Source organism: Diadema setosum, chromosome 9, assembly GCF_964275005.1.
Source record: "Diadema setosum chromosome 9, eeDiaSeto1, whole genome shotgun sequence".
Lineage (NCBI taxonomy): Eukaryota > Metazoa > Echinodermata > Echinoidea > Diadematoida > Diadematidae > Diadema > Diadema setosum.
Genome location: NC_092693.1, coordinates 11,075,786 through 11,096,553, shown reverse-complemented (window position 1 = coordinate 11,096,553; position 20,768 = coordinate 11,075,786). Strand labels below are relative to the sequence as shown.

The window sequence follows — 20,768 nt, the reverse complement described above, 5'->3', positions numbered from 1 at the left end:
TCCAGCAGTACAGTCCACACATGTGTACAACAGAATATTGGATACACCGTTCAGCAGCATCCAGTGCGATCGTGTGTGAACTCCCAGCCGATCCTTTAGGCGATCACTCCGTTGAGCTGGCGCTGGCCAACACGGCCGATGAGAAGAAGCGTGCTGGTCTGGGTCCGCGAGTTGGGGATTGTTAGCCGGCTGGGCAGCAGAAGACCGATAGAACGTAGGGAATGATGGTGAACTGATTGTAAGTCTTACACTGTTAAGGTTGTATCTTGAGACCTGGGGTTGTACCTGATTCTATATGATTAAGGAAATAACCCACTTATTTCTCATGAGTAGTCTAGGGCCTAAATTAAATATTTTGACATTTATTTATGCTAGAATCTAGATAACTTTGAATTCTTCACCTTGTTCATGTTGTTTTGAAGCTCAAATGAGTCAGAGTAGGTTCTATTTCTGTTCTAGTAGTATTTCTACTTCATATTTAATGAATTCAATTCATTTATAAACTGTTCCTGTGTTAGACGTTTCTTCCAATTGTGTAGAAACAAAATCTAGTGTAGTCTAACGTTAGGTGAGCAATTTGAAACTGCAGCAGCTGCGCTGGCTTTTTTTTTTTTTTTTGCTTTCATCGCTTAGTAGGGTAAATTTAGGTAAGATTGAAAATATAAGTTGAAATGTTTATCATGAACCACTTGTTTTATGTTGGGACCTCAATGTTGCTATTAAAGGGGATGGCTAGTATTAACTAATCAGTGGGAATCAGTGACAGTGGGAATGCTGGGGGGCGGGGGATGATTGTTCCAATCCTTGTAGGATTCATTTAAGAGTACCATACATTTAAGTTTATATATCCATCGTTATGTGAAAAGTATTTGCTCCAGATTGGTCTCATATTCAAGTAATGTGCAGTTCAATGTTTCCAGGTTAGCATTCATGAGTGTACGGTGCTGTGTAGGGGCGATCGTTAACCACCCAACACTGTACAGTCATGCCTACCTGGAAACATTAAACTGCACATTTCTTGAATATGAGACCAATCTGAAGCAAAATACTTTTCACACAACAATAGATATCATATAATGTACTCTTAAATGAATCCCACAAAGAATGGAACAATCATCCCCCAGCATTCCCACTGATCAGTTACTAGCCATCCCCTTTAACTAGTTATGGTTTTCTGCATGTCCAGTTTTATTTGTTGTAAACAGTGTACAGTCTATGAACTAGGGAAGGCAAAGAAAATGGAACACAGTTGCCTTTGAGAGATCTTCAGTATGAAAGCTGCTCATCGTTAAACTGGAGCAATGATGTCATTACGTTTAGCAAGGAAGCTGTATCGACAGTCGCATGCAGCTCTCTGCTCACTGTGTATGTGGCACAGTAGGTTCGTCAGATGCATCTACAGCAAGACAGGAGTTTGGGTAAGAAGATCTCAAATCAAGCTTGGGAGGATATGATGACAAGTATCCCTTTTCTGATGTTTCAAGAAGATGTTAGATAATTTTACAACAGTCGTGCAGATATCACTTTTTTTTTCAACGATTTTTTTCCCCTCCAGTTTGGCTCTAAAAATTAGATATTTGCTCTATCCAGATGCAGAGTTTGCAGGATGTATTGTACATTACACTGCTGAATCTTATCATTGTGTCCCACAGTGATTCATATCACATAGTAATAGTACTCTATGGCTGTTAAATTGTTGCAAGAATTGCATTATTGCCTTCATTTATTATGTCATCAGACTGAAATTCTTTTGAAACATTTAAATAACAGTACTGGTACCAGTAGGTCTTTCTGTGTGCAGGCATACACAACTTCTTTACTTGACATAATCTTTTCCTCTCCTTTCTCCAACATGTTGAAATTGCAAAATAGCACAACAATCTGAGTGTGCATCGTGGACAAAAGGCTAACTCCATCATTTACAGTTTTCCAACAGGAATATCCCAAATGTTACATTCATCATTTTTATCATTCTTCTCCAGGAAGGAGACTTCTCGGTGGAAACTCGGCAGGATGTTGAAAGTTACTGGAGACAAAGGCTTTCTCAATTCAATGAAAAACTGACATGTAACAAGGAGGTGAGAGGTTGAGTATTTTATTTGTTGGTACTAACCCTTTCTTTTATACCCCCTTGCACAAAATTAGTTAAAAGAACAAAAGCTTCTATGTGGTTGGAAATAATATTTACAAAAATATATATTGCAGCTGAACAACATATTGCCCTACATCAACGAAAATAAGCACCATATTAGTCAGTGTTTACTAACAGCAGCCATGATTTTAAAAAAAAAGAAGATATTAATTTGAATAAATATGCAGTAGCTGCTGAATGCTAGAGGCCTAAGGATTACAACCGGCACCGGCTGTTGGGTGGAAGCGCGGTGGTCTAGTGGATAAGACCCCTGTCCGGTATAATCAGAATGGTCGTAGATTCGAATCCTGCCCAAGTATGTATGCCCATAATTATTGTTTTTTTTTTTTTTTTTTTGTATCATGGCTACCCCTACACTTCATTAGTCCCGTATTTTTCTTTTGCCTGATTTTGGCTTGTTCCAAATTATTTTGTCGGTGTAAGTACAATGAACCTATAGCAATTTCACTTTTCCACTTACTACCATTATGATGTCATCAGTTCTTGCGTTTGACAAACATTTTAAAGCATGAATTTGAAAACCACATTTTCATGATTTTTATGATGTAGTGTTTAATGAGTATCATATTCAAGTCATCGGTGTTCGTGTCATGATGTGCTGTGGTGTTTTTTCGTTTCATTTGTTCTCCTCTCCATTATAGGATAAGCGGGACAAATTCTATGTGCTGTCCATGTTTCCGTATCCATCTGGCAGACTACACATGGGCCACGTGAGGGTTTACACCATCAGTGACACCATAGCTCACTACCAACGACTGACGGGAAAACAGGTAGATAGTAATACAAAGTAACTTTGACTCATTGGTATTCCAGCCAGTGTTTTCTTCTCAATACCAACTCCAGAGCATGATTACTTAAGTTATTACACAATATCTGTTCATTGACAGTACTTTTAGAACATCTCTTTGCATTGATGGAGGAAATATAGTGAGTGTTAGGTATTACAAAAAAAGACCTGTCTCCGTGTTAGATAATATTGTATAGAAATATCCATGCTCGAGTAATGTCCCAATCTTGAATTTGTAAACATATGATTTGTATCAACACATACAATGTAGGACAACAAAAGTGACCATTATCAGATGGTATGAAGCAGGTTTATATTTTGCTATAACTTCTCTCTGTAATGATGTGTGCACATATTCTGTCTGTCTTTCTCATATTATGGACAAGGTTTTGCATCCAATGGGCTGGGATGCCTTTGGCCTGCCTGCAGAGAATGCTGCCATCGACAGAGGGCTCCGCCCTGACGACTGGACCTACAGGTTAGGAGCAGTAGTCATCAACACCATCACCTCTTTGTACTTTTCCACCATTCTCCATTCCATGATCTGAAGTCAGCTCCCCACCCTCTTGATAGACATTGGCCACATAAAACACCTGCAGCACATGTGGTATTCACCACTACAATGATCTCCCTCCAGAAAAAACAAACAAACAAATTAACAGAGAAACAAATGGAGATATATGTTTTCTAAAACCTCTAGCAACTAGTGTTTCCCTGCAGTGTTCACCTCTACTAGTTGATGGAAGCCATAAGACTAAGTTTTGCTAACTTTGTATCTTTTTAGACAAACTGACTGTATTTTTGTGATCAGCTTGGAGTAGGAAAAGGATGTTTACATATATGTACATATAGGGGAAGCTGAGGGCAAGTCTGAGCCCTGTTTCATAAAGCTGTTTGTAAAGTTAAGAAAAACTTACGAGCGACTAGTGATCAGATCTGATGTGCTATACTTATCAGAATTTCCATAATTCAGCACAAGAACTGATCACCAGTCGCTCGTAAGTCATTTGTAACTTGACGAACAGCTTTATGAAACACCCCCAGGTGCAAAAGGGTAATAGGCCTACTCCCATTATCATTGGCAATGTGTTTGTCCATTATATCAATATTAGTAATTATGGGTGATGGTCCTGAATGTCAAGCGCATTGTCATATATCTACTGCAAAGTTTAGTCACATTAAAGGGACATTTGTGCAATTTATTTTCCTGCAGTAATATAACCAGTATGAGAAGACAACTTGAGCTGCTGAGTTATTGCTTCAACTGGGAAAGGGTAAGAATAAATTCAGCAAACACTTGTGAAATAATGGCTAAGATGCAGACATTAACCCGTTGAGGACGGACTGATTTTCAACGGGTTAAGGAGGCTCATTCCTCTTTTGCATAACAAATACACTAATGTATCAGCAACATTACCATATTTGCAATGAAGCTATTCCTTCTTTTTTTTTAATTTGAATTATATGAGTTTCAATTCATGAGGTATCATCTTCAGATTTTGAACACATGCAATTTAAAAACAAAACAAAACTGTATTTTGTGAAATGGGATAAAGAGAGAAAGTTTAAATTGAAGGAAAAATGAAATAAAAGAAGTGATGAGGAGTAAACTATGAGAGGTTTTCCACGTACACAAGTCATCTACTCATTGTTTTAATTCTTTTGTGAGGTATTTCCTGTATTTATTCTTGCCTTTATCAGTTGTGTAATGCTGTCGTTCATATTAGACATACTGTAACTTCCCATTTCGATATATCTGGTCTTTGCGACTTTGTTACCAAATGCTGTGCAAGGCTCTGAAGGTCTACATCATGAAAGGACTTTTCTACATCTGCCATGAGTTTAAAAAGTTGTCAACATTACTAAGAGAATAACTGATGCTCCCATCCCATTCCTCCCCCCCCCCCCCCCGCCCCACTAGAATTCAATTGACAATCGTATAATCTATTTTTCTTCTTTCTATTTTTTTAGTCGTTGGTAGGGTGCCTGTCCAGCTGACACAAAAATGAGAGACATTGTAAAGTCATGTGCATTCACTTGAATTACAAAAAAGAAAAACACAAAACAAAACAAAGCAAAAAAACAAAAGAAAATACAGAAATGTTGCTTATGTTGGTGTAAAAATATCTGGCAGTTGAAAATTCTTTATTTATTTTTTAATTGCTGCAATAGGAGCTGACCACATGTAGACCTGACTACTACCTCTGGACCCAGTCCATCTTTGTCAAGATGTTTGAAGCAGGGCTGGCCTACCAAAAGGAAGCTGTGGTCAACTGGGACCCTGTGGATCAAACTGTTCTTGCCAAGGAACAGGTGTGGTTTAAAATTTTAGTTGCTCCCGATTAGAATTTAGGTTGAGGTCCTGATTTCTTTTTCTCTTTCTAGATATCATATTGTATGTTTATTCATCAGTCAGCTGTAAAGGTCGTGCACATTATCACATAACAGTAATACATTGTATTTGTCACAATCACATTATATGCAATTGACATGAGATGAAGAGATCACTGTAGCACAGCAATCACCCCTGACAGTTTGTACGTGACAAGATACTATGCACACCAAATTTTGGACAAGAAGCCTGAACTGAACTAGGATGTTCACTTTAATTCAAACAAAAATATATCATTGCAAAATCATTGCAATGCCGGAACAAGTGGTATAGGGGAAATCATTTATTCTTTTTGAATTCATTAAAAAGAATGAGAGAGAAAGAAATGATGTAGTGAAGATTTGTGTGCAAGCTAATCCTCATCACCCTTCTACAATTTTTTGTCTGTCTGCAGGTGGATGAGAATGGATGTTCATGGAGGTCAGGTGCCAAGGTCGAACAGAAACTGCTCCGACAGTGGTTTCTCAAGATGACACACTACTCAAAGGTGAATACATACACTGATCAGATACAGAATTCTCATGTTATATGTTTCTTTGTTTACCATACACTTTCTTCCTTTGATGATTTTGCCATACTTCTCAGTCCATCTTGGGGTTTTTTGCCACTCCCTAAAGAAAATGGCAAGTAGTGAAGTGAATTGTGACAATGTTTAGGATTTTTGTAGTCCCTTTACCACTCACAGCTGCGATGATGGTGTGTGTGATATAGTAGGCACTAGGCATGTTTCGCTGTTTTGCTGTACTTCTCAGTCTTATCTTCTCTCTTCTTTTTTTTCCATTTCCTAAAGAAAATGGCAAGTAGTGAAGTGAATTGTGACATTGTTTAGGACTTTTTTAGTTTCTTTACCATGCACAGCTGTGATGGTGGTGTGTATGAGTGTTTGTGTAGGTGCATGTGTAGGATGCATGTGTGTGAGAATGAGTGTATTTCTAAGTCTTGTGTGTTATAATCCCTGTATCAACAGGCTTTGCAAGGTAAAAGTCTATGAATGTACTATAGATTTGTCACAGCCTGTCCTAAATATTGTGAACTCTACTGCTTCCTCCAATGAGTAGAGGTGCATTTTGCCAGAAACTTTTTTTCTTCTAGAAAAATGAAAGTACATTGAATTCTCTTTAGGTTTTCTCTAAATCGTTCCACTGCTCTGACTAAACTTTTACAAATTGATAACTTTTGAATGGATTGCCCAGTTTTCCTCAAAATTCAACAATATGAATATTGCTGTATTCACTGAAATCACAAACATATTTTGGGTAGGTTTCCTTTTAAAGATATGTAGATAACTTTAATCGCCCATCTTTTAAATGGTTCTTGCTTTTTTAGTCATTCCATCATATGCAATGATGCAGAAGTAAATTAGTGCAATATGATATACTGTCCCTCTGCCTGACACTTTGACTCTGCATTGAAGGTGGTTTCATCGTGTTATGACCCTAACTCGTATTACCTTCTACTCTCTTGTATATGGAATTCCTGGAAAACTTGCAAAGTCTCTCCTGGATGGCCTCAAAGACCTTCCCGACTGGCCGCAGAGCATCAAGAGCATGCAGCAGAACTGGATTGGAGACTGTTCAGGCTGTGCCTTCAGCTTCAGGCTGGAAGTAAGCACGATGGATAGTTATTACAGTTTTTGATCTTCTCCGTTGCAACAGCTCTGCATTACGCAGTCTTATTTTTTTTTTTAGATGATTAGGTGATTTTGTATTTGCAGTTGACAATCTTTGTTCATAGAGTGGACTCCTGATGAATTACAAGTCAAATGAGTCAAAATAGAGGAGAAAGTAAGAAAATATGACCATGGAGCTACTAACAGTTAGTAGCTCCATGATATGACCAAGAGAAGCTGCAATTACTATTTCCATTTACTTTAAACTACTGCAACTGTACAGACGATAATTGTTTTCTTACAGATGATCAGTACATTATTTGAATTTGTCTTACAGTGGACCATGTAGAATATACTGAAGGTATGACATCAGTCAGACGTTGATGTAGTGATACATCAAATCATGACAAAGAGCTGCTGCATATTTCTTAAAGATGTGACAGCAATGATGACGAGAAGGACAGTGACTGCTTCATCTAAATGTATTTCATTGATTCGTCAGCCCTCATACGAGCAGGAGGACTCCGCCCTGTCGGTCCACACCCAGCATCCCGAGCTGGTCTACGGGGCATCCCACATCATCCTAGCAACCTCCCACACGCTGCTCAAGAAACCAGAATTTACTCAGAAGCTGTCTGAGGAGGTGAGACTACAGCTGGACCAGCTGGACTCAACCAGTCAAGGTATGACCAATGGGAAGATGAATCCATAAAAGATTAAACCCATTGAGGATGAGTCCTGAGTATACTCGGGCAGGTGTTTATTGGAAATGCATGTTGTAGTAAAATCAGCTCGTCCTCAATGGGTTAATATGCAGAAGTTAGAAAACTTTGATGTTGTGTGTAATGATGCCATCCCATCTGGGAAGAGGCAAAAGTTTTTCTGTTTTCCAGAATAGACAAACATGCAGATCCCTTGTTTGAAAGAGACATAGTGATAAGTCATGCACATGAACATTCACCACCCCCCGCACAGGGGCAAAAAAGACATACACAACACATAAAAGACTTTCAAGGTATGGTGAATCTCTGTGGTTCACTTTAGGTGATTCACAGTATTCATCAAACTGTGCCAACCATATAGGGCCACACAAGAAGATGAAAAGAATACAAAAGTTGTTCAAGTGTCACTTTTATGTTCATGTAGCTATGTTTTGTTATAATCTGCATGCTCTCATTTTCATTTCAGGGGGGGGGGGGGGGGAAGAAGAGGAGCGTTAAGGGGGAAGGAACATTTACCAATTGAGAACGAGTCCCGAGTATACTCGGGCAGGTGTCTATGGGAAATGCGTGTTGTAGCAAAATCAATCCGTCCTCAATGGGTTAAAGATATTAGCTGGCACTATTTGAACCAAATACTGACACAAGGTGATAGGAATCATCCTTGTAAAATATCAGAAAAGGCAGTTACAGAAAAGAAACTTTAGTGAGTAATTTTGTCATAGCCTTATAAAATTAACTCATGAGAGTGAATGTTTAAGTATCCCTCTATCTTACTTACGGTCCATTTCATCTTTTCATACTCTTTCTGCAGACATAGATCTTGGTGTGTCTGTCATCCACCCCCTCACCCACCAGTCAATACCTCTCTATGCTTCCAGTGCCATGGAATTTGAAGAGAATGTGGATTCCTACCTTGTCATCCCCAGTGCATCGGGCCATGATGCCGACCTCGCAGACAGGCACGGGATTTCTTGTCGGCAAGTTCTCGACGACGAAGACAAACTTATGAATTCTGAGCAGGTTCGTTTACATCTAAAATTTTCCTATTTATATTGAAGTGTGGGAGGAATGCCCTCTGCCTAATTCTTCTGAGCCCCATTTCATAAAAAGATGTTAGGATAGCAACTCTTGCTGGAATAGCAACTTCCAATAGCAACAGCCTACCAGGAAGCTGGATTCTTGTCGTTACCATGACAATTGCCATTCCAGCAAGAGTTGCTATCATATCAACTTTTTGATCCAGATGGAATCCCATTTTCTTTGTTCATTTTTCCACTAATATCAACTTTTATGACATTTGGCCCTGGCTGTCTTTTGGCTTTGCATGCAATTAATACTATTGACTCCAAATCACTTGGCAGATTTTCTTGGGGGGGGGGGGGGTTCCCCAAAATGTATGATGGTATTTATCATAGCAAGTTTTGCAGTGAGTTTTCTTTATCTGACACTCCTTTGTGATCACAAGTTTTTCAAAGTTGAAGTGTTCATTCCTGACTATGTGCTCTATTCCAGCAAAAGTTTCAGGTACACAGTGACTGATTACTGTAAAACTAGAAATTTGAGCATGCACAAAACTTTACCGAATTTATCGAGGAGGCAAGATATATAAAAGTGAAATGCACAGAAAAGTCTTTGTCAACAAAATTCACTGAATGCAACTACAATGCTGTAAACCACCATGATCGGCAGTTTCCGAAAAATTTCATGCTGCGAAAAGGATGTTGGCTCTAATTTTTAAATGTTTCTGGTTTTAAAGTACATTGAATTGATCTTGTTCACATTCTAAGATAATTCCTGGTAATCTGAATCTGTTTGCTTCAAGTGCCAAGAAAATGTGTCTCTTCCTACGTGTAGGTCTAAGGGTAACATGAGGAAGGTGCTAGAGCTGCTGTTAGGTTAATTAATGCACAGAAAAGTTAATCGTATTTGATAATTGCTGGAATTTACAGAATTGCTTATTTTAATCATCAAAAAGTCTTGTTTATTTGTAGTTCGCAGGATTATCCAGGCAAGAGGCAAGGGCTGCCATTATGCAATACGCAAGGGAACAGGGCATTGGTGGTCACATGACCAGTCCGAGGCAATTTGATTGGCTGATATCGAGGCAGCGGTACTGGGGCACACCCATACCTATCATCCACTGTCCACAATGCAAGGTAGGTACCACTGTAGTCTGTACATCTCCAAGTTTATCAGTTCTACATTGTAAACATGAAGCATCCAGTCATTTGTTCTGATACTAGACTACTGTCTGTTCGTCACTCTGGAAGCAGTTCTTTATGTCTCTTTTGCAAGTCTCAAATGAAAATTCTTTACCTCTGTTGGAAGTAGGGAGAAATGCCTTTTCTCATTTATCAGTGTAACATGCATTTTTCAGTCTGAAATGTGATGTTCATTTGTATCTAAATATATATTTGCAATAACAAATGCTGCAATGTGCACACTAGTATAGAAAAAAAGCAACATTCTTTTTACAAGTACAGAAATGGATGTACTGTTGTAAAAGCTTTATGGTGCTTCACAGTGTACTTTGAAGGAGCAGAGGAAGTACTTTGAAATAGCTGTGACAATACTTTCCTGCATTCATGTTTGTGGCTTGTATATTGTGTGACAGCAGTGTATTAATGCAGTGTTGACATCTCAGTCAAAACCTTTGCTCAGATCTGCAACTCAAGATATTATGTGTTGTATATCACAGGGTTATGACACTGTCAATTCACATAGCAACAAGTCATTTTGGTGAGTAAGTTATGAAGGCAAATGCTTCCCTGCTCCATAATTGTTTGTGCCCCTAGGCTGTCCCGGTTCCCAGCTCCTCCCTGCCCGTGGTCCTGCCCAAGCTGGACTCCCTCTCGGGGAAAGGTTTGTCGGCTCTCGCCAACGAGGCCGACTGGATCAACGTGGAATGCCCCAAGTGCGGGGGAGCGGCCAAGCGAGAGACTGACACCATGGACACGTTTGTGGACTCGTCGTGGTACTTCCTGCGATACACTGACCCCAACAACCGGGCAGAGGCCTTTCGGAAAGATCTGGCTGACTGGCTTATGCCAGTGGACGTCTATGTTGGCGGAAAGGAACATGGTACTACTAACCTTTGGTGATGTTTCATTAGAATGCATCAGAATGTTGTGTATCTTAGTGCGGAATAATATTTTCACATTGTCCTGTGTGCTCTGCCGTTTATGATCACCTTTCTTGCCTTTGCTAAGATCATCTACAAGAAAGAATTTATGTAAAGGATCACTGAAAGTAGAAAAAAAGAAATTCACTAGTGAAAGCTCATAGTAAATAAAAGGGAAAAAGCATTTGAAGTACTTAAGAAATAAATCTTTTGATTTTAGTGGTGACATTTCATCCACGAAGATGACTAGAAAATGTGTAGTTCTGCATGCATAGTTACATGTAGATTGTCTTCCTCTATTTGTACGTCCAGCCATCATGCATCTGCTGTATGCTCGCTTCATCAACCACTTCTTGCATGACCAGGGACTAGTGGCCCACAGAGAACCCTTCAAGAGGTTACTGGTCCAGGGACTGGTCATGGGCCAGAGCTACAAGGTGGCTACAACTGGACAGTACCTCACCCCAGACCAGGTTAACCATTCAGGTAAAGTGTGTTTATGAGCTTAAGTGATTATCAGCTGACATTATACACCTTGGTGCCTATTTTTTTTTTTCTTTTTCTGAAACTGAATTTTTGAAACTACAGTTATGTTGTTGGGTCATTGTTAAGATTTTTTGTCTCTGAGTTGTAATCATAAAATTCTGTGATATTGGTCACAAAAATATGCTATATCTTGGCAAGAGTACCCCCAATTTTTGCGAATTTGGGTCTCAGAAATGTGCGCAAGATCTGAAAGAAAAAAGTTTCAGTGGGAGAATATTTTACATTATGAAATTATTGTGAAAAAATGTCGTTCTCTGAGCCTTGGAAGAGGTGGATAGTGATTTCAAATCCCAGACTGGCCCCCTCTCTTCAGCTCTCAATCAGGATCAATCAATGCACTCTTGCTTTTAAAGGGGTACTACAGCAAAATGTGCAGGTGTGACATGACCAGGTCGCTATTGCTTTCTTCCTCCAGGACCCAAGCCTGTCTCAAAGGCTGCAGGAGAGGAGCTGGTAGTGAAGTGGGAAAAGATGAGCAAGTCCAAGTACAACGGAGTGGACCCCGAGGGCGCCATTGAGACTTACGGAGTGGACACAGTCCGGCTCTTCATCTTGAGTGGGATCCCACCAGAACTCGACATGATGTGGAATGTTGAAGGTTAGAATGCTGTACTTGTCTGTCTTTATGATAAGTCCCTGTTTTCATAGCTTGGATACTTTCTGCCCTCAAAGACATTATTTACCATTTGCAGATGAAACAAAAACCCAGCTTCAGTGCTTCAAAATAGTTTTAAAATGTGAGTTGGGGATAGAAACAACGGATGTAAAAATATCAATCACTACAATCAATGTTAAGTATTGTAAAATATACAAAATGTGAACAATAGTTATAACAGAATTGTTTCTGGAATAAGCCATCTACAGTTATGATTTATTGAGAAAAATAGTAGTGATATTTCCATTATATTTTAGGCTTTATTGCACAATTTTGATATGGTAGGATGTTTTGTGATACAACTGACTTATGCATTTGCATCAAATGTGATTACTTTAACATTTTTTAAAATCACTGCTGCCAATGGTAAACAGTACCTTCAATAGTTCAATGAGTAAAAATAAACAAATAAAGAAACTAGAAAAGCACTTAGAGAGCGCAAACCTCTGCCAAGCAGATCATTTCCACCTACACAGGCATGATGAAAATCGCCCAATTTCCCAATATAAAAGCCTTTTGTTTACGTCATCAGCTTCCAGCAGCATGGCGCCTCTCCTGAACAGAGCACATGCTGTAGTGTGCATATGCAAACCACAAATGCGTGCTGCATGAACTCCCAAATTCATTGACCCCATCTGCCAAAAGATCAAATATCCTTCAAAAATTTATACAAATTCATGTATCACTGTCAAAATTTAATTATCTGTTCCTTGTGGTATAATCACCTTTTCCTGCAAGTTTCATTCAAAGCCGTTCACAAATTTCTGAGTTTATTTTGCAAACAGACAAACAAACAAACCAAAGCCGATGAGAAGATAACCTCCTCTCCTTGCAGAGGTTATAAATGTGTATCTAATCCTGTATTAATTATGTGCCCAGGCACTCAGCTGAACTTGCCAATCTTTACATCAGCATTCAACAGTCCATCCAAACTCAATCTAGTATTAGATTTTAAAAAGCCCACTCAGATACATCAATGTGCCCAAATTTGACAGAATAGATTAGGGGGATTAGATATTAAATCTCTTTTTATTTACACTTTGCTTCCGGACATCTGTGCCAATCGACGAAGACAGCACTTCAGCATTTGTTCCAATGAGCAAGGAAAGCACAGTATAAAGGGTCAAGCATTTTCAAGTAGCTATAGGAGAGCATTCTGAACATTATGATTCTGGCTCAATACCCCCCCCCCCCCCAACTTCTTTCTGTGAAGCAACTGCTGCTCTCTCTTCAAGCAAAGTGAAAAAAAAATGGACTAATGCAGGGTTTCACTAATGGTCTCATTCCACAGCCATAACGGGCGTCATTCGATGGAAGAATCGGATGTGGGGCCTGGTGACTAGATTCCTCAAACTGCAGGGCGATGAGGCAACAAAGAACATCTGTCGGTTAAACGAAGCAGAGTTCCAGAAGCATGAGAGGGAATTGAAATCTCACCTCAACCAGACCATCGATGAAGTAAGTAATGCATGCAGTAGATTATCGATCTTCCTGCCAGTACTCGAGACAAAGTTGGTGTAGCAAACAATAACTTTAACCTGTTGCCCCAGAGAAATGAGTTTTCTCTTTATGGATTTAATACTTGGCTTGTCCAATCTGAGTAAGCAAGGCTTAATGCAGCAGTAAGCAGCTTCCTATGAGGGGAAAACTGAAGAGCAGAACTCTTTGTTGTGACATCGTGAACCCATTTCTTATGAGATTCTGAAATAGTGAAAGGCTTAGTACAGGACGATCCTGTAGACAATGACTTAAACCTGCTGAAACAGCCTGATTAGGGTTAAGTCAGTGTTGATTCTCATTTGTGACTAGTAGTAGATATTTGTTAGCAGCTGTTTGTGCCACAATGTCACACTGGTTTGTTCGCCATCTGTGTCATAGTGAGTGAGTACATGACTTGCAGTTTTTGGTGGTTGGGTGTGTGATGGTATCGGTTGCCCATTCTTCTGAGAGTTCACACCTGTACCCATTGAAGACCTCCCACGTCTCGGTCACGCACCCATGGCATCTGTAGTGGGCATCCCCTGACGTCATTGTTTCAAGAGGCTGATTGTCATTTTGATTGGATCCATTTCTCGCCGACTCTCGACTCTCGACACCTGCTGGCAATCAAGACCATTGCCGGCTCTGTCCTTACCTGGCGGCTGCCATGTTGTTTGATTGTGGATTCATGCTGTTTTGGCAATGCGTACATGTAGCTCACAGCATTTTCAAATCTAAAATGTGAGAGTAGACGTTATCTATCGCGCCCACTTACGTGTTCTGATCCCCAAACGTGGGATACAGTCTCAAGAGAATGTGTGTCATGTTGTAAACGGATGCAATTCTGAAACATGATATGAGAGAATGGCACATGAATGTATCAAAAACACGCCATGGAAGTATCAACTAAAGATGGTGTCATATTCAGTACGGGGTGGGGGTGGGGTAGGGCAGATAATTGCGGAGACTTGTGCTGTTCCATCCATGTACACCATGCAAACATTTAACAGTAAGTGGTTAGAGTGTGAGCTTTGTATAATTCTCTAGCAAGCAAATGTCCTCAACCCCCTACACATAAAGCCACACACATCACCACATGATGCTTCTCAGGATATCAATATTATGTTGATGGGATTGGTTTGAAAAAGGAAAACAACAAACTATTTTTTATTTCCATTGTTTGATAAGATTAATTCATTTTTATGCCTCCGCCACGGAATGGTGCCGGAGGCATTATGTTTTCGGGTTGTCCGTCCGTCCGTACGTACGTCCGTACGTCCGTCCGCTTTCGTTTACGTGATAACTTGAGTAATATTGACTTCAATTCTACCAAACTCGGTCCAAGTATAATTTATGATGGGGCAATTAGTTGATTAGATTTTGGGTGAAATCCGCCAAAGGTCAAAGGTCAAGGTCAAATCATGAAATTGTATCCGTTTACGCGATAACTCAAGACTGGATCGAGCAAATTTCACCAAACTTTGTCGGAGGATGATGTACGATGGGACAATTACTTGATTAGTTTTTTAGCGAAATCGGACTGAGGTCAAAGGTCAAAGATCAAGGTCAAATCCTGAAATTTATCTGTTTACGTGATAACTCAAAACGGGATGAAGCAGCTTTCACCAAATTTGGTCCAAGGATGATGTATGATGAGACAATTAGTTGAGTAGATTTTAGTGACATTGACAAGAGGTCAAAGGTCAAAAGGTCAAGGTCAAATGCTAAAAATGCTGCTATTTCCCCCAATATCTATGCAATGCCGCAAGGTATTTTCTTGAAACTTGGTGTAGACATGTACTACTGCATAAAGATTCTCCAGAGAGAGTTTCATGTCATAAGGTCAAAGGTCAAAAGGTCAAAGGTTAGGTGAAAATGTTGTAATATCACTTTTCTCACAAATGGTTCAATTCGATGTATCTTCATGGAACGTGGTACATATGCATGTACTGACTGGCAGAGATTATCTAGGGAATTTAGGGGTCAAAGGTCAATAGTCATGGGGTCAAAGGTCAAGGTCAACTCCTCAATATTTTACTATTTCCCTCATATGTTAGTATATGAAATGCTTGCATTATTAGTTTTCAAACTTAATATATACATGCATTACCTAATGGAGATTCTCCAGGAAATTTCCAGCAAGAATGTCAAAGGTCAAAGGTTAAGGGTCAAAGGCCAGGTTTCAATGCCCTCCCCCCCCCCCCAAAAAAAAAAAAAAAAAAAATCTATTTTGTACTGTAATTACACTCTTTCTTCATACCTTGGAAATTACTCAATGCATAAACTTATAAAATGGTCCGTCAGAATTCAAGTAAAAATTCTCAATTCCCTCAATATGTGTACCTGCACTCTTCGACAATTATAGCAAACCCAGTTCAAGGAAAGTGAACATTCAAGTCATTTCTGACAAACCTGTCATATCAATATTTTACCAGTTATGTGAAACTGTCATGAATCACACATTGTGAAGACATTGTACTATACGCCTATTGGGAGAATCATGCATTATGGCGGAGGCATCAGTCGCCATAGCGACATTTCTAGTTTCTCTTGTGACCAGTATACAAATGATAACTACAGCAGGTGACCTTACAGTCTCAAGAGAATGTGTGTCATGTTGTAAACGGATGCAAGTCTGAAACATGATATGAAAGAATGGCACATGAATGTATCAAAAACATGCCATGTTAGTATCAACTAAAGACGGTGTCATATTTTGTAAGGGGGGAGGGGGTAATTGCAGAGACCGCGCTGTGCTTTCCATGTCCACTGTGCAAGCATAACAGTAAGTGGTCTGGTTTTACCAGTTATGTGAAACTGTCATGGATCACACATTGTGAAGACATTGTACTATACGCCTATTGGGAGAATCATGCATTATGGCGGAGGCATCAGTCGCCGTAGCGACATTTCTAGTTTCTCTTGTGACCAGTATACAAATGATAACTACAGCAGGTGACCTTACAGTCTCAAGAGAATGTGTGTCATGTTGTAAACGGATGCAATTCTGAAACATGATATGAGAGAATGGCACATGAATGTATCAAAAACACGCCATGGAAGTATCAACTAAAGATGGTGTCATATTCAGTACGGGGTGGGGGTGGGGTAGGGCAGATAATTGCGGAGACTTGTGCTGTTCCATCCATGTACACCATGCAAACATTTAACAGTAAGTGGTTAGAGTGTGAGCTTTGTATAATTCTCTAGCAAGCAAATGTCCTCAACCCCCTACACATAAAGCTACACACATCACCACATGATGCTACTCAGGATATCAATATTATGTTGATGGGATTGGTTTGAGAAAGAAAAACAACAAACTATTTTTATTTCATTTTATTTCATTCATACAATGCTTTAAATGGAAAACGATTCTTTGAGATACAAATTAGTAATGCAGTTGTCAAAAAAAATGATTATAGACTTGCCCAAACACATGATTTTGATTCCTCAAACTCAGTGCATTTCATCTGTTGAGAAGAACAAATTTGCCTGAAAGAAAAACAACAAAGAAAGACTTGTTCATGCTTGTGGTCACAAGGTTAGACCAAGGCTTATTGGGATTGAATGATTATATGACCAGCAAGTTAGATTGGACAAGAAAAGTGCATCTACATATAGTTTTTTGATGACTTGCCATGGAAATACAATAGGTGTATCATGATACCGTCGTAGGATGAATAGTAGCCAACACCTCTCTACAATTAACCTGTTGAGGACGAGTCCCTAGTGTACTCAGGCAAGCGTCTATGGGAAATATGTGTTGTAGCAAAATCAAACCATCCTCAACAGGATAAGATGGATGATTGCTCTGTGTTTTTGACAGACATGCTTTGGAATGACTTTGGACAGTGTTGTATACAAATATGATTCTCCTTTTTGTATTGCATGTTGTTGGTTTTGTTGAAGATCACTTATTAGATACATTTGTTTTCTCATTTTCTTTATATCATGGTTTCAACGGATTGGACAGGACAGTCTAATCAATGGTTCTGAAATCGAATGAAATTTTTTTAATCACATTTTTTTTATTAACTTATATTTTAAACAACAACCAGTTTTTTTCTGTGATCTTTCTAAAGAGGGAAAAGGAAAAAGTTTTCAAGAGTTCAAACTGTGCAGGAAAAGAAAGTGAGTTTTCAAACTAATGGCTGTACCTTCTCTTTTGCAATTTTCTCAAATTTTCATGCAAAATTTCATTCACACATGGGAGATAGTAATGTATACGGTATCTTGTATCAAAAGTGAATTGTCTATCCACCAGTCAGCACAATTCCATTCTTTGATAAAATTCATTCTTTTCTCCTGTGACCAGTGTACAAATAGGAAGTACAGCAGGTGACCTTTCTCTGTTCTCTTTTCACTTCCAGGTCACAACCCACTTCCGGGATGACTACATGCTCAGCGTGGCCATCAGTCGCCTCATGACTCTGACCAACCAGCTGCGGGGGGTCCCCGACGACGTCGTCAGAAGGTCGCCCGCCTTGTACCGAGATGCCGTAGGCGCCCTCTGTGTCATGGTGGCCCCGATGGCACCTCACGTAGCCAGTGAGATGTGGGCAGGGGTAGCTAGTACAATTGATGCTATGGAGGGCAGGTGGAATTGGGTGAGTGTCTCTGTGCCAAGCAGTGTACACGCTGCACTAATTGAGACAGAACAGCACTCTTTGTCGCTATTTCTTTTTCTCCTTCTTTTGCTACTTTTCGGATGTGAAACTCAGTAGATCCCACTTTTGAATTATTTAGTGTGTCACTGGTCTTCTATAGATAGGATGGATAAAAAATTCATATATTATGTAGTTTCCTACTCTGTGCATTCCTTGCCAAGTGAATTTCAGTTATTGTAGATATCTTTGACTATAAACTCTTGTGTTGTTTAGGGTAGGTTTGTTTGTTTGAGAGTTTTGCTATATTTGTTTAATAATTTTCTTCCTGTCTTTTTCATGCAATGGCATGTGGTCTTACTTTTTTGAAAGATGAGGGTAATTTGGATATAATTTGTGTGTGTGTGTGTGTTTATTCTTACTCTTCAGAAAAAAAAGAAGAAGTTAAACTCAAGTTATATAACATTTAGTTGTTGTGTTGTTTTTCTAATTAAATAGAGGAAGTCTGTCTTGGAACAAAGTTGGCCACATGCTGAGACAGAGCTGAGTGAAGCTGTGGACACCTTAGATCTTGTCATAAAGGTGAGACTAGATATCTCTCTCTTCCTCGCATTGTACCTGTAAATTGCTGTAATTTAGTTTGTGATTGTAATCTCTTCTCTCTTTCATCTTTCAGCAATAATCATGGTACAAAAATTTTATGCAGCTTACTATAACTGATATGTGAATATACAGAGACTCCAACCCCGAGCACCTTCTGATCTGGAGATTCTCCCGCCTGAAACCCTTAGCAAACGGGAGACTCCAATGTAATCAAGAGCGTGAAGTTCCTTGCGGCTGGGGTCCAGGGCCCGCTTAAGGGCCCTAGAAGCTCTAGAGTTCTAACACTTAAATGCTCTCTCATGCTATCTAAGGCTTATATTTTCAATATACGATGACACTAAGTAAGAAATCATTTCAGGCGGGAGACACAGAGGCAGGGCGGGAGAAATTAAATCTCAAGCGGGAGAACGGGAGATCTTGCAAAAATGGACTTTTGGCGGGAGATATCCCGTCGAAAGTGGGAGAGTTGGAGCCTCTGAATATATTCATTTTGTTATGAATCCCAAGAAATCTGATGAATGTCATTTTAAAATTGTTTGTTAAACAAAGAGTACAATTGAAGATGAGGTTATTTTTTTTTTCAAAGAAATTACTGGAATTGAAGGAAAAATGCTAGTTTTTAGCAGAATAAGATGTGTATCAAGAGAAGGAAGAAATCTAATTGACTTCCCAGTTCATAAAAGCTTTTTACCAGTGAGCTTGGTGATATCCTTGAACTACTGTGATTGAAGTCAAAAATGAACAAGAGAAATTTTGAAGTTTGTGACTACCTGGTACCAAAAATAAAAATGAAATATCTAGTGTGGCATTCATTGGATGGGTCAAAATGCTTTTCTCATTTTGAGCTGTTCATTGAGCACCTTACTAGCCCGTCTTCATTTTATGCTTTGTTTTTTTGTACTTTTACGTGTATTGTTGCTAAAAAGTTCTAACCGCAGGAATTTCAAAATAAATGATTTTTTTTTTTTTAATAAACAATAAATTCTCATATTTCAGAAGTATGTATCACATTTTTAGTATACATTAGAGTATCTAATTCTGTGAGTATTTGTTGTTGTTGTTTTTTTGGACGTATTTCTGTTTTTAGAAATCCATTTTCAGTTGTGTGAATAGGGCATTTCTTTCCTTGGGTTTTCTCTGTCATGTGACCAGATTAATAACAAGACTTGTGGCAAGCTGCTTGTGCCGCCATCGTTGATTGAGGACCAAGTGGAGCTGGAGCGCTTTATTCTCGACAGCGATGTTGGGAAGGCACATCTGGAGCCTGGGACAATCAAGAAGATGATCCTAGCACCAAAAGTGCCCCTTGTCAACTTCCTGACAACCAGGTGAAGCGCAGAGGCAGGGGAGGGCTGGAAGCAGTGGCGTTCGGAGATGAAAGTGGCGAGCGAGGAGTGAAAGTAGTGCCACGTTTTTTTGGCCAGCGCCTGAGCACATGGTGACGTCTTTGCATACTCCCTCCCTCTCTCTCTCTCTCTCTATCTTTTCAAGTGAGCTGGTGTCTGCTGTGAAAAACAGCTGGGATTGTGTAAGAGAGTTGATCATCTGCCAAGTTAGTGCAGCAGGTGATCCGAGATATGCATTTGAAATGACGTCAAGTAAATCGACAGCATGATGGGGAAAATTGTGAGTGGTATCTGTGCATTTCATGAGACGGGGTGACTCCTGCGCATACGCTAGTGACTGTACCAAACCTATGAGTGTGTGTTTGTGTTTGGATACATAGCCTTCAGGTCCAGGCTTAGTTGTGATTTTAAGGGCATCATAGGTTGAAACAGAAGAGGCCCATGCGATAATCCTTATTCCAGCAATCCTTTCTTAGCTTGTATTCGTTTTTATTCTTTATCTGAATCAATTGTAGGCAGTATATCCTACTTACTACCACTGAAAGAAAAATGATATGATCCTTCCTGTTTTAAGTCAGTGAATAGTGTCATGTCTTGCCTGTGATTGCATAAAGACAGATCATTCTTCAATGATTCATGTCATGTTGTCATGTCCTGTAAGCACAAAATGTATGTGTACACCCATCATTTACCCCAGATCTGTGGTTTCGATTCCACACCGGGCCCCTTGTGAACCCTAATTTGTGCAA

General features: G+C 39.5%; 1 protein-coding gene across 1 annotated transcript; it reads left to right on the top strand.

The window, feature by feature from the left end:
* Window positions 1–42: 42 nt before the first annotated feature.
* Window positions 43–20,127, top strand: LOC140232484 (leucine--tRNA ligase, mitochondrial-like). The gene is made up of 20 exons (XM_072312579.1): window positions 43–238; window positions 1,213–1,418; window positions 1,983–2,078; window positions 2,794–2,922; window positions 3,326–3,417; window positions 4,153–4,213; window positions 5,112–5,252; window positions 5,726–5,818; window positions 6,825–6,935; window positions 7,148–7,150; window positions 7,443–7,623; window positions 8,474–8,682; window positions 9,654–9,818; window positions 10,458–10,743; window positions 11,096–11,269; window positions 11,745–11,927; window positions 13,276–13,442; window positions 17,837–18,073; window positions 18,569–18,652; window positions 19,826–20,127. Exons 2-20 carry the CDS (start codon window positions 1,302–1,304, stop codon window positions 20,003–20,005), a joined length of 2,709 nt encoding a protein of 902 aa, XP_072168680.1. The 5' UTR covers window positions 43–238; window positions 1,213–1,301; the 3' UTR covers window positions 20,006–20,127.
* Window positions 20,128–20,768: the final 641 nt, after the last annotated feature.

Coding starts and splice junctions, on each gene's coding strand:
- LOC140232484 (XM_072312579.1), top strand. CDS start 1,302: ATGATGTCATTACGTTTAGCAAGGAAGCTGTATCGACAGTCGCATGCA. Junction 5,253..5,725: donor CTGTTCTTGCCAAGGAACAG/GTGTGGTTTAAA, acceptor GTCTGTCTGCAG/GTGGATGAGAATGGATGTTC. Junction 11,270..11,744: donor AGACCAGGTTAACCATTCAG/GTAAAGTGTGTT, acceptor TTCTTCCTCCAG/GACCCAAGCCTGTCTCAAAG.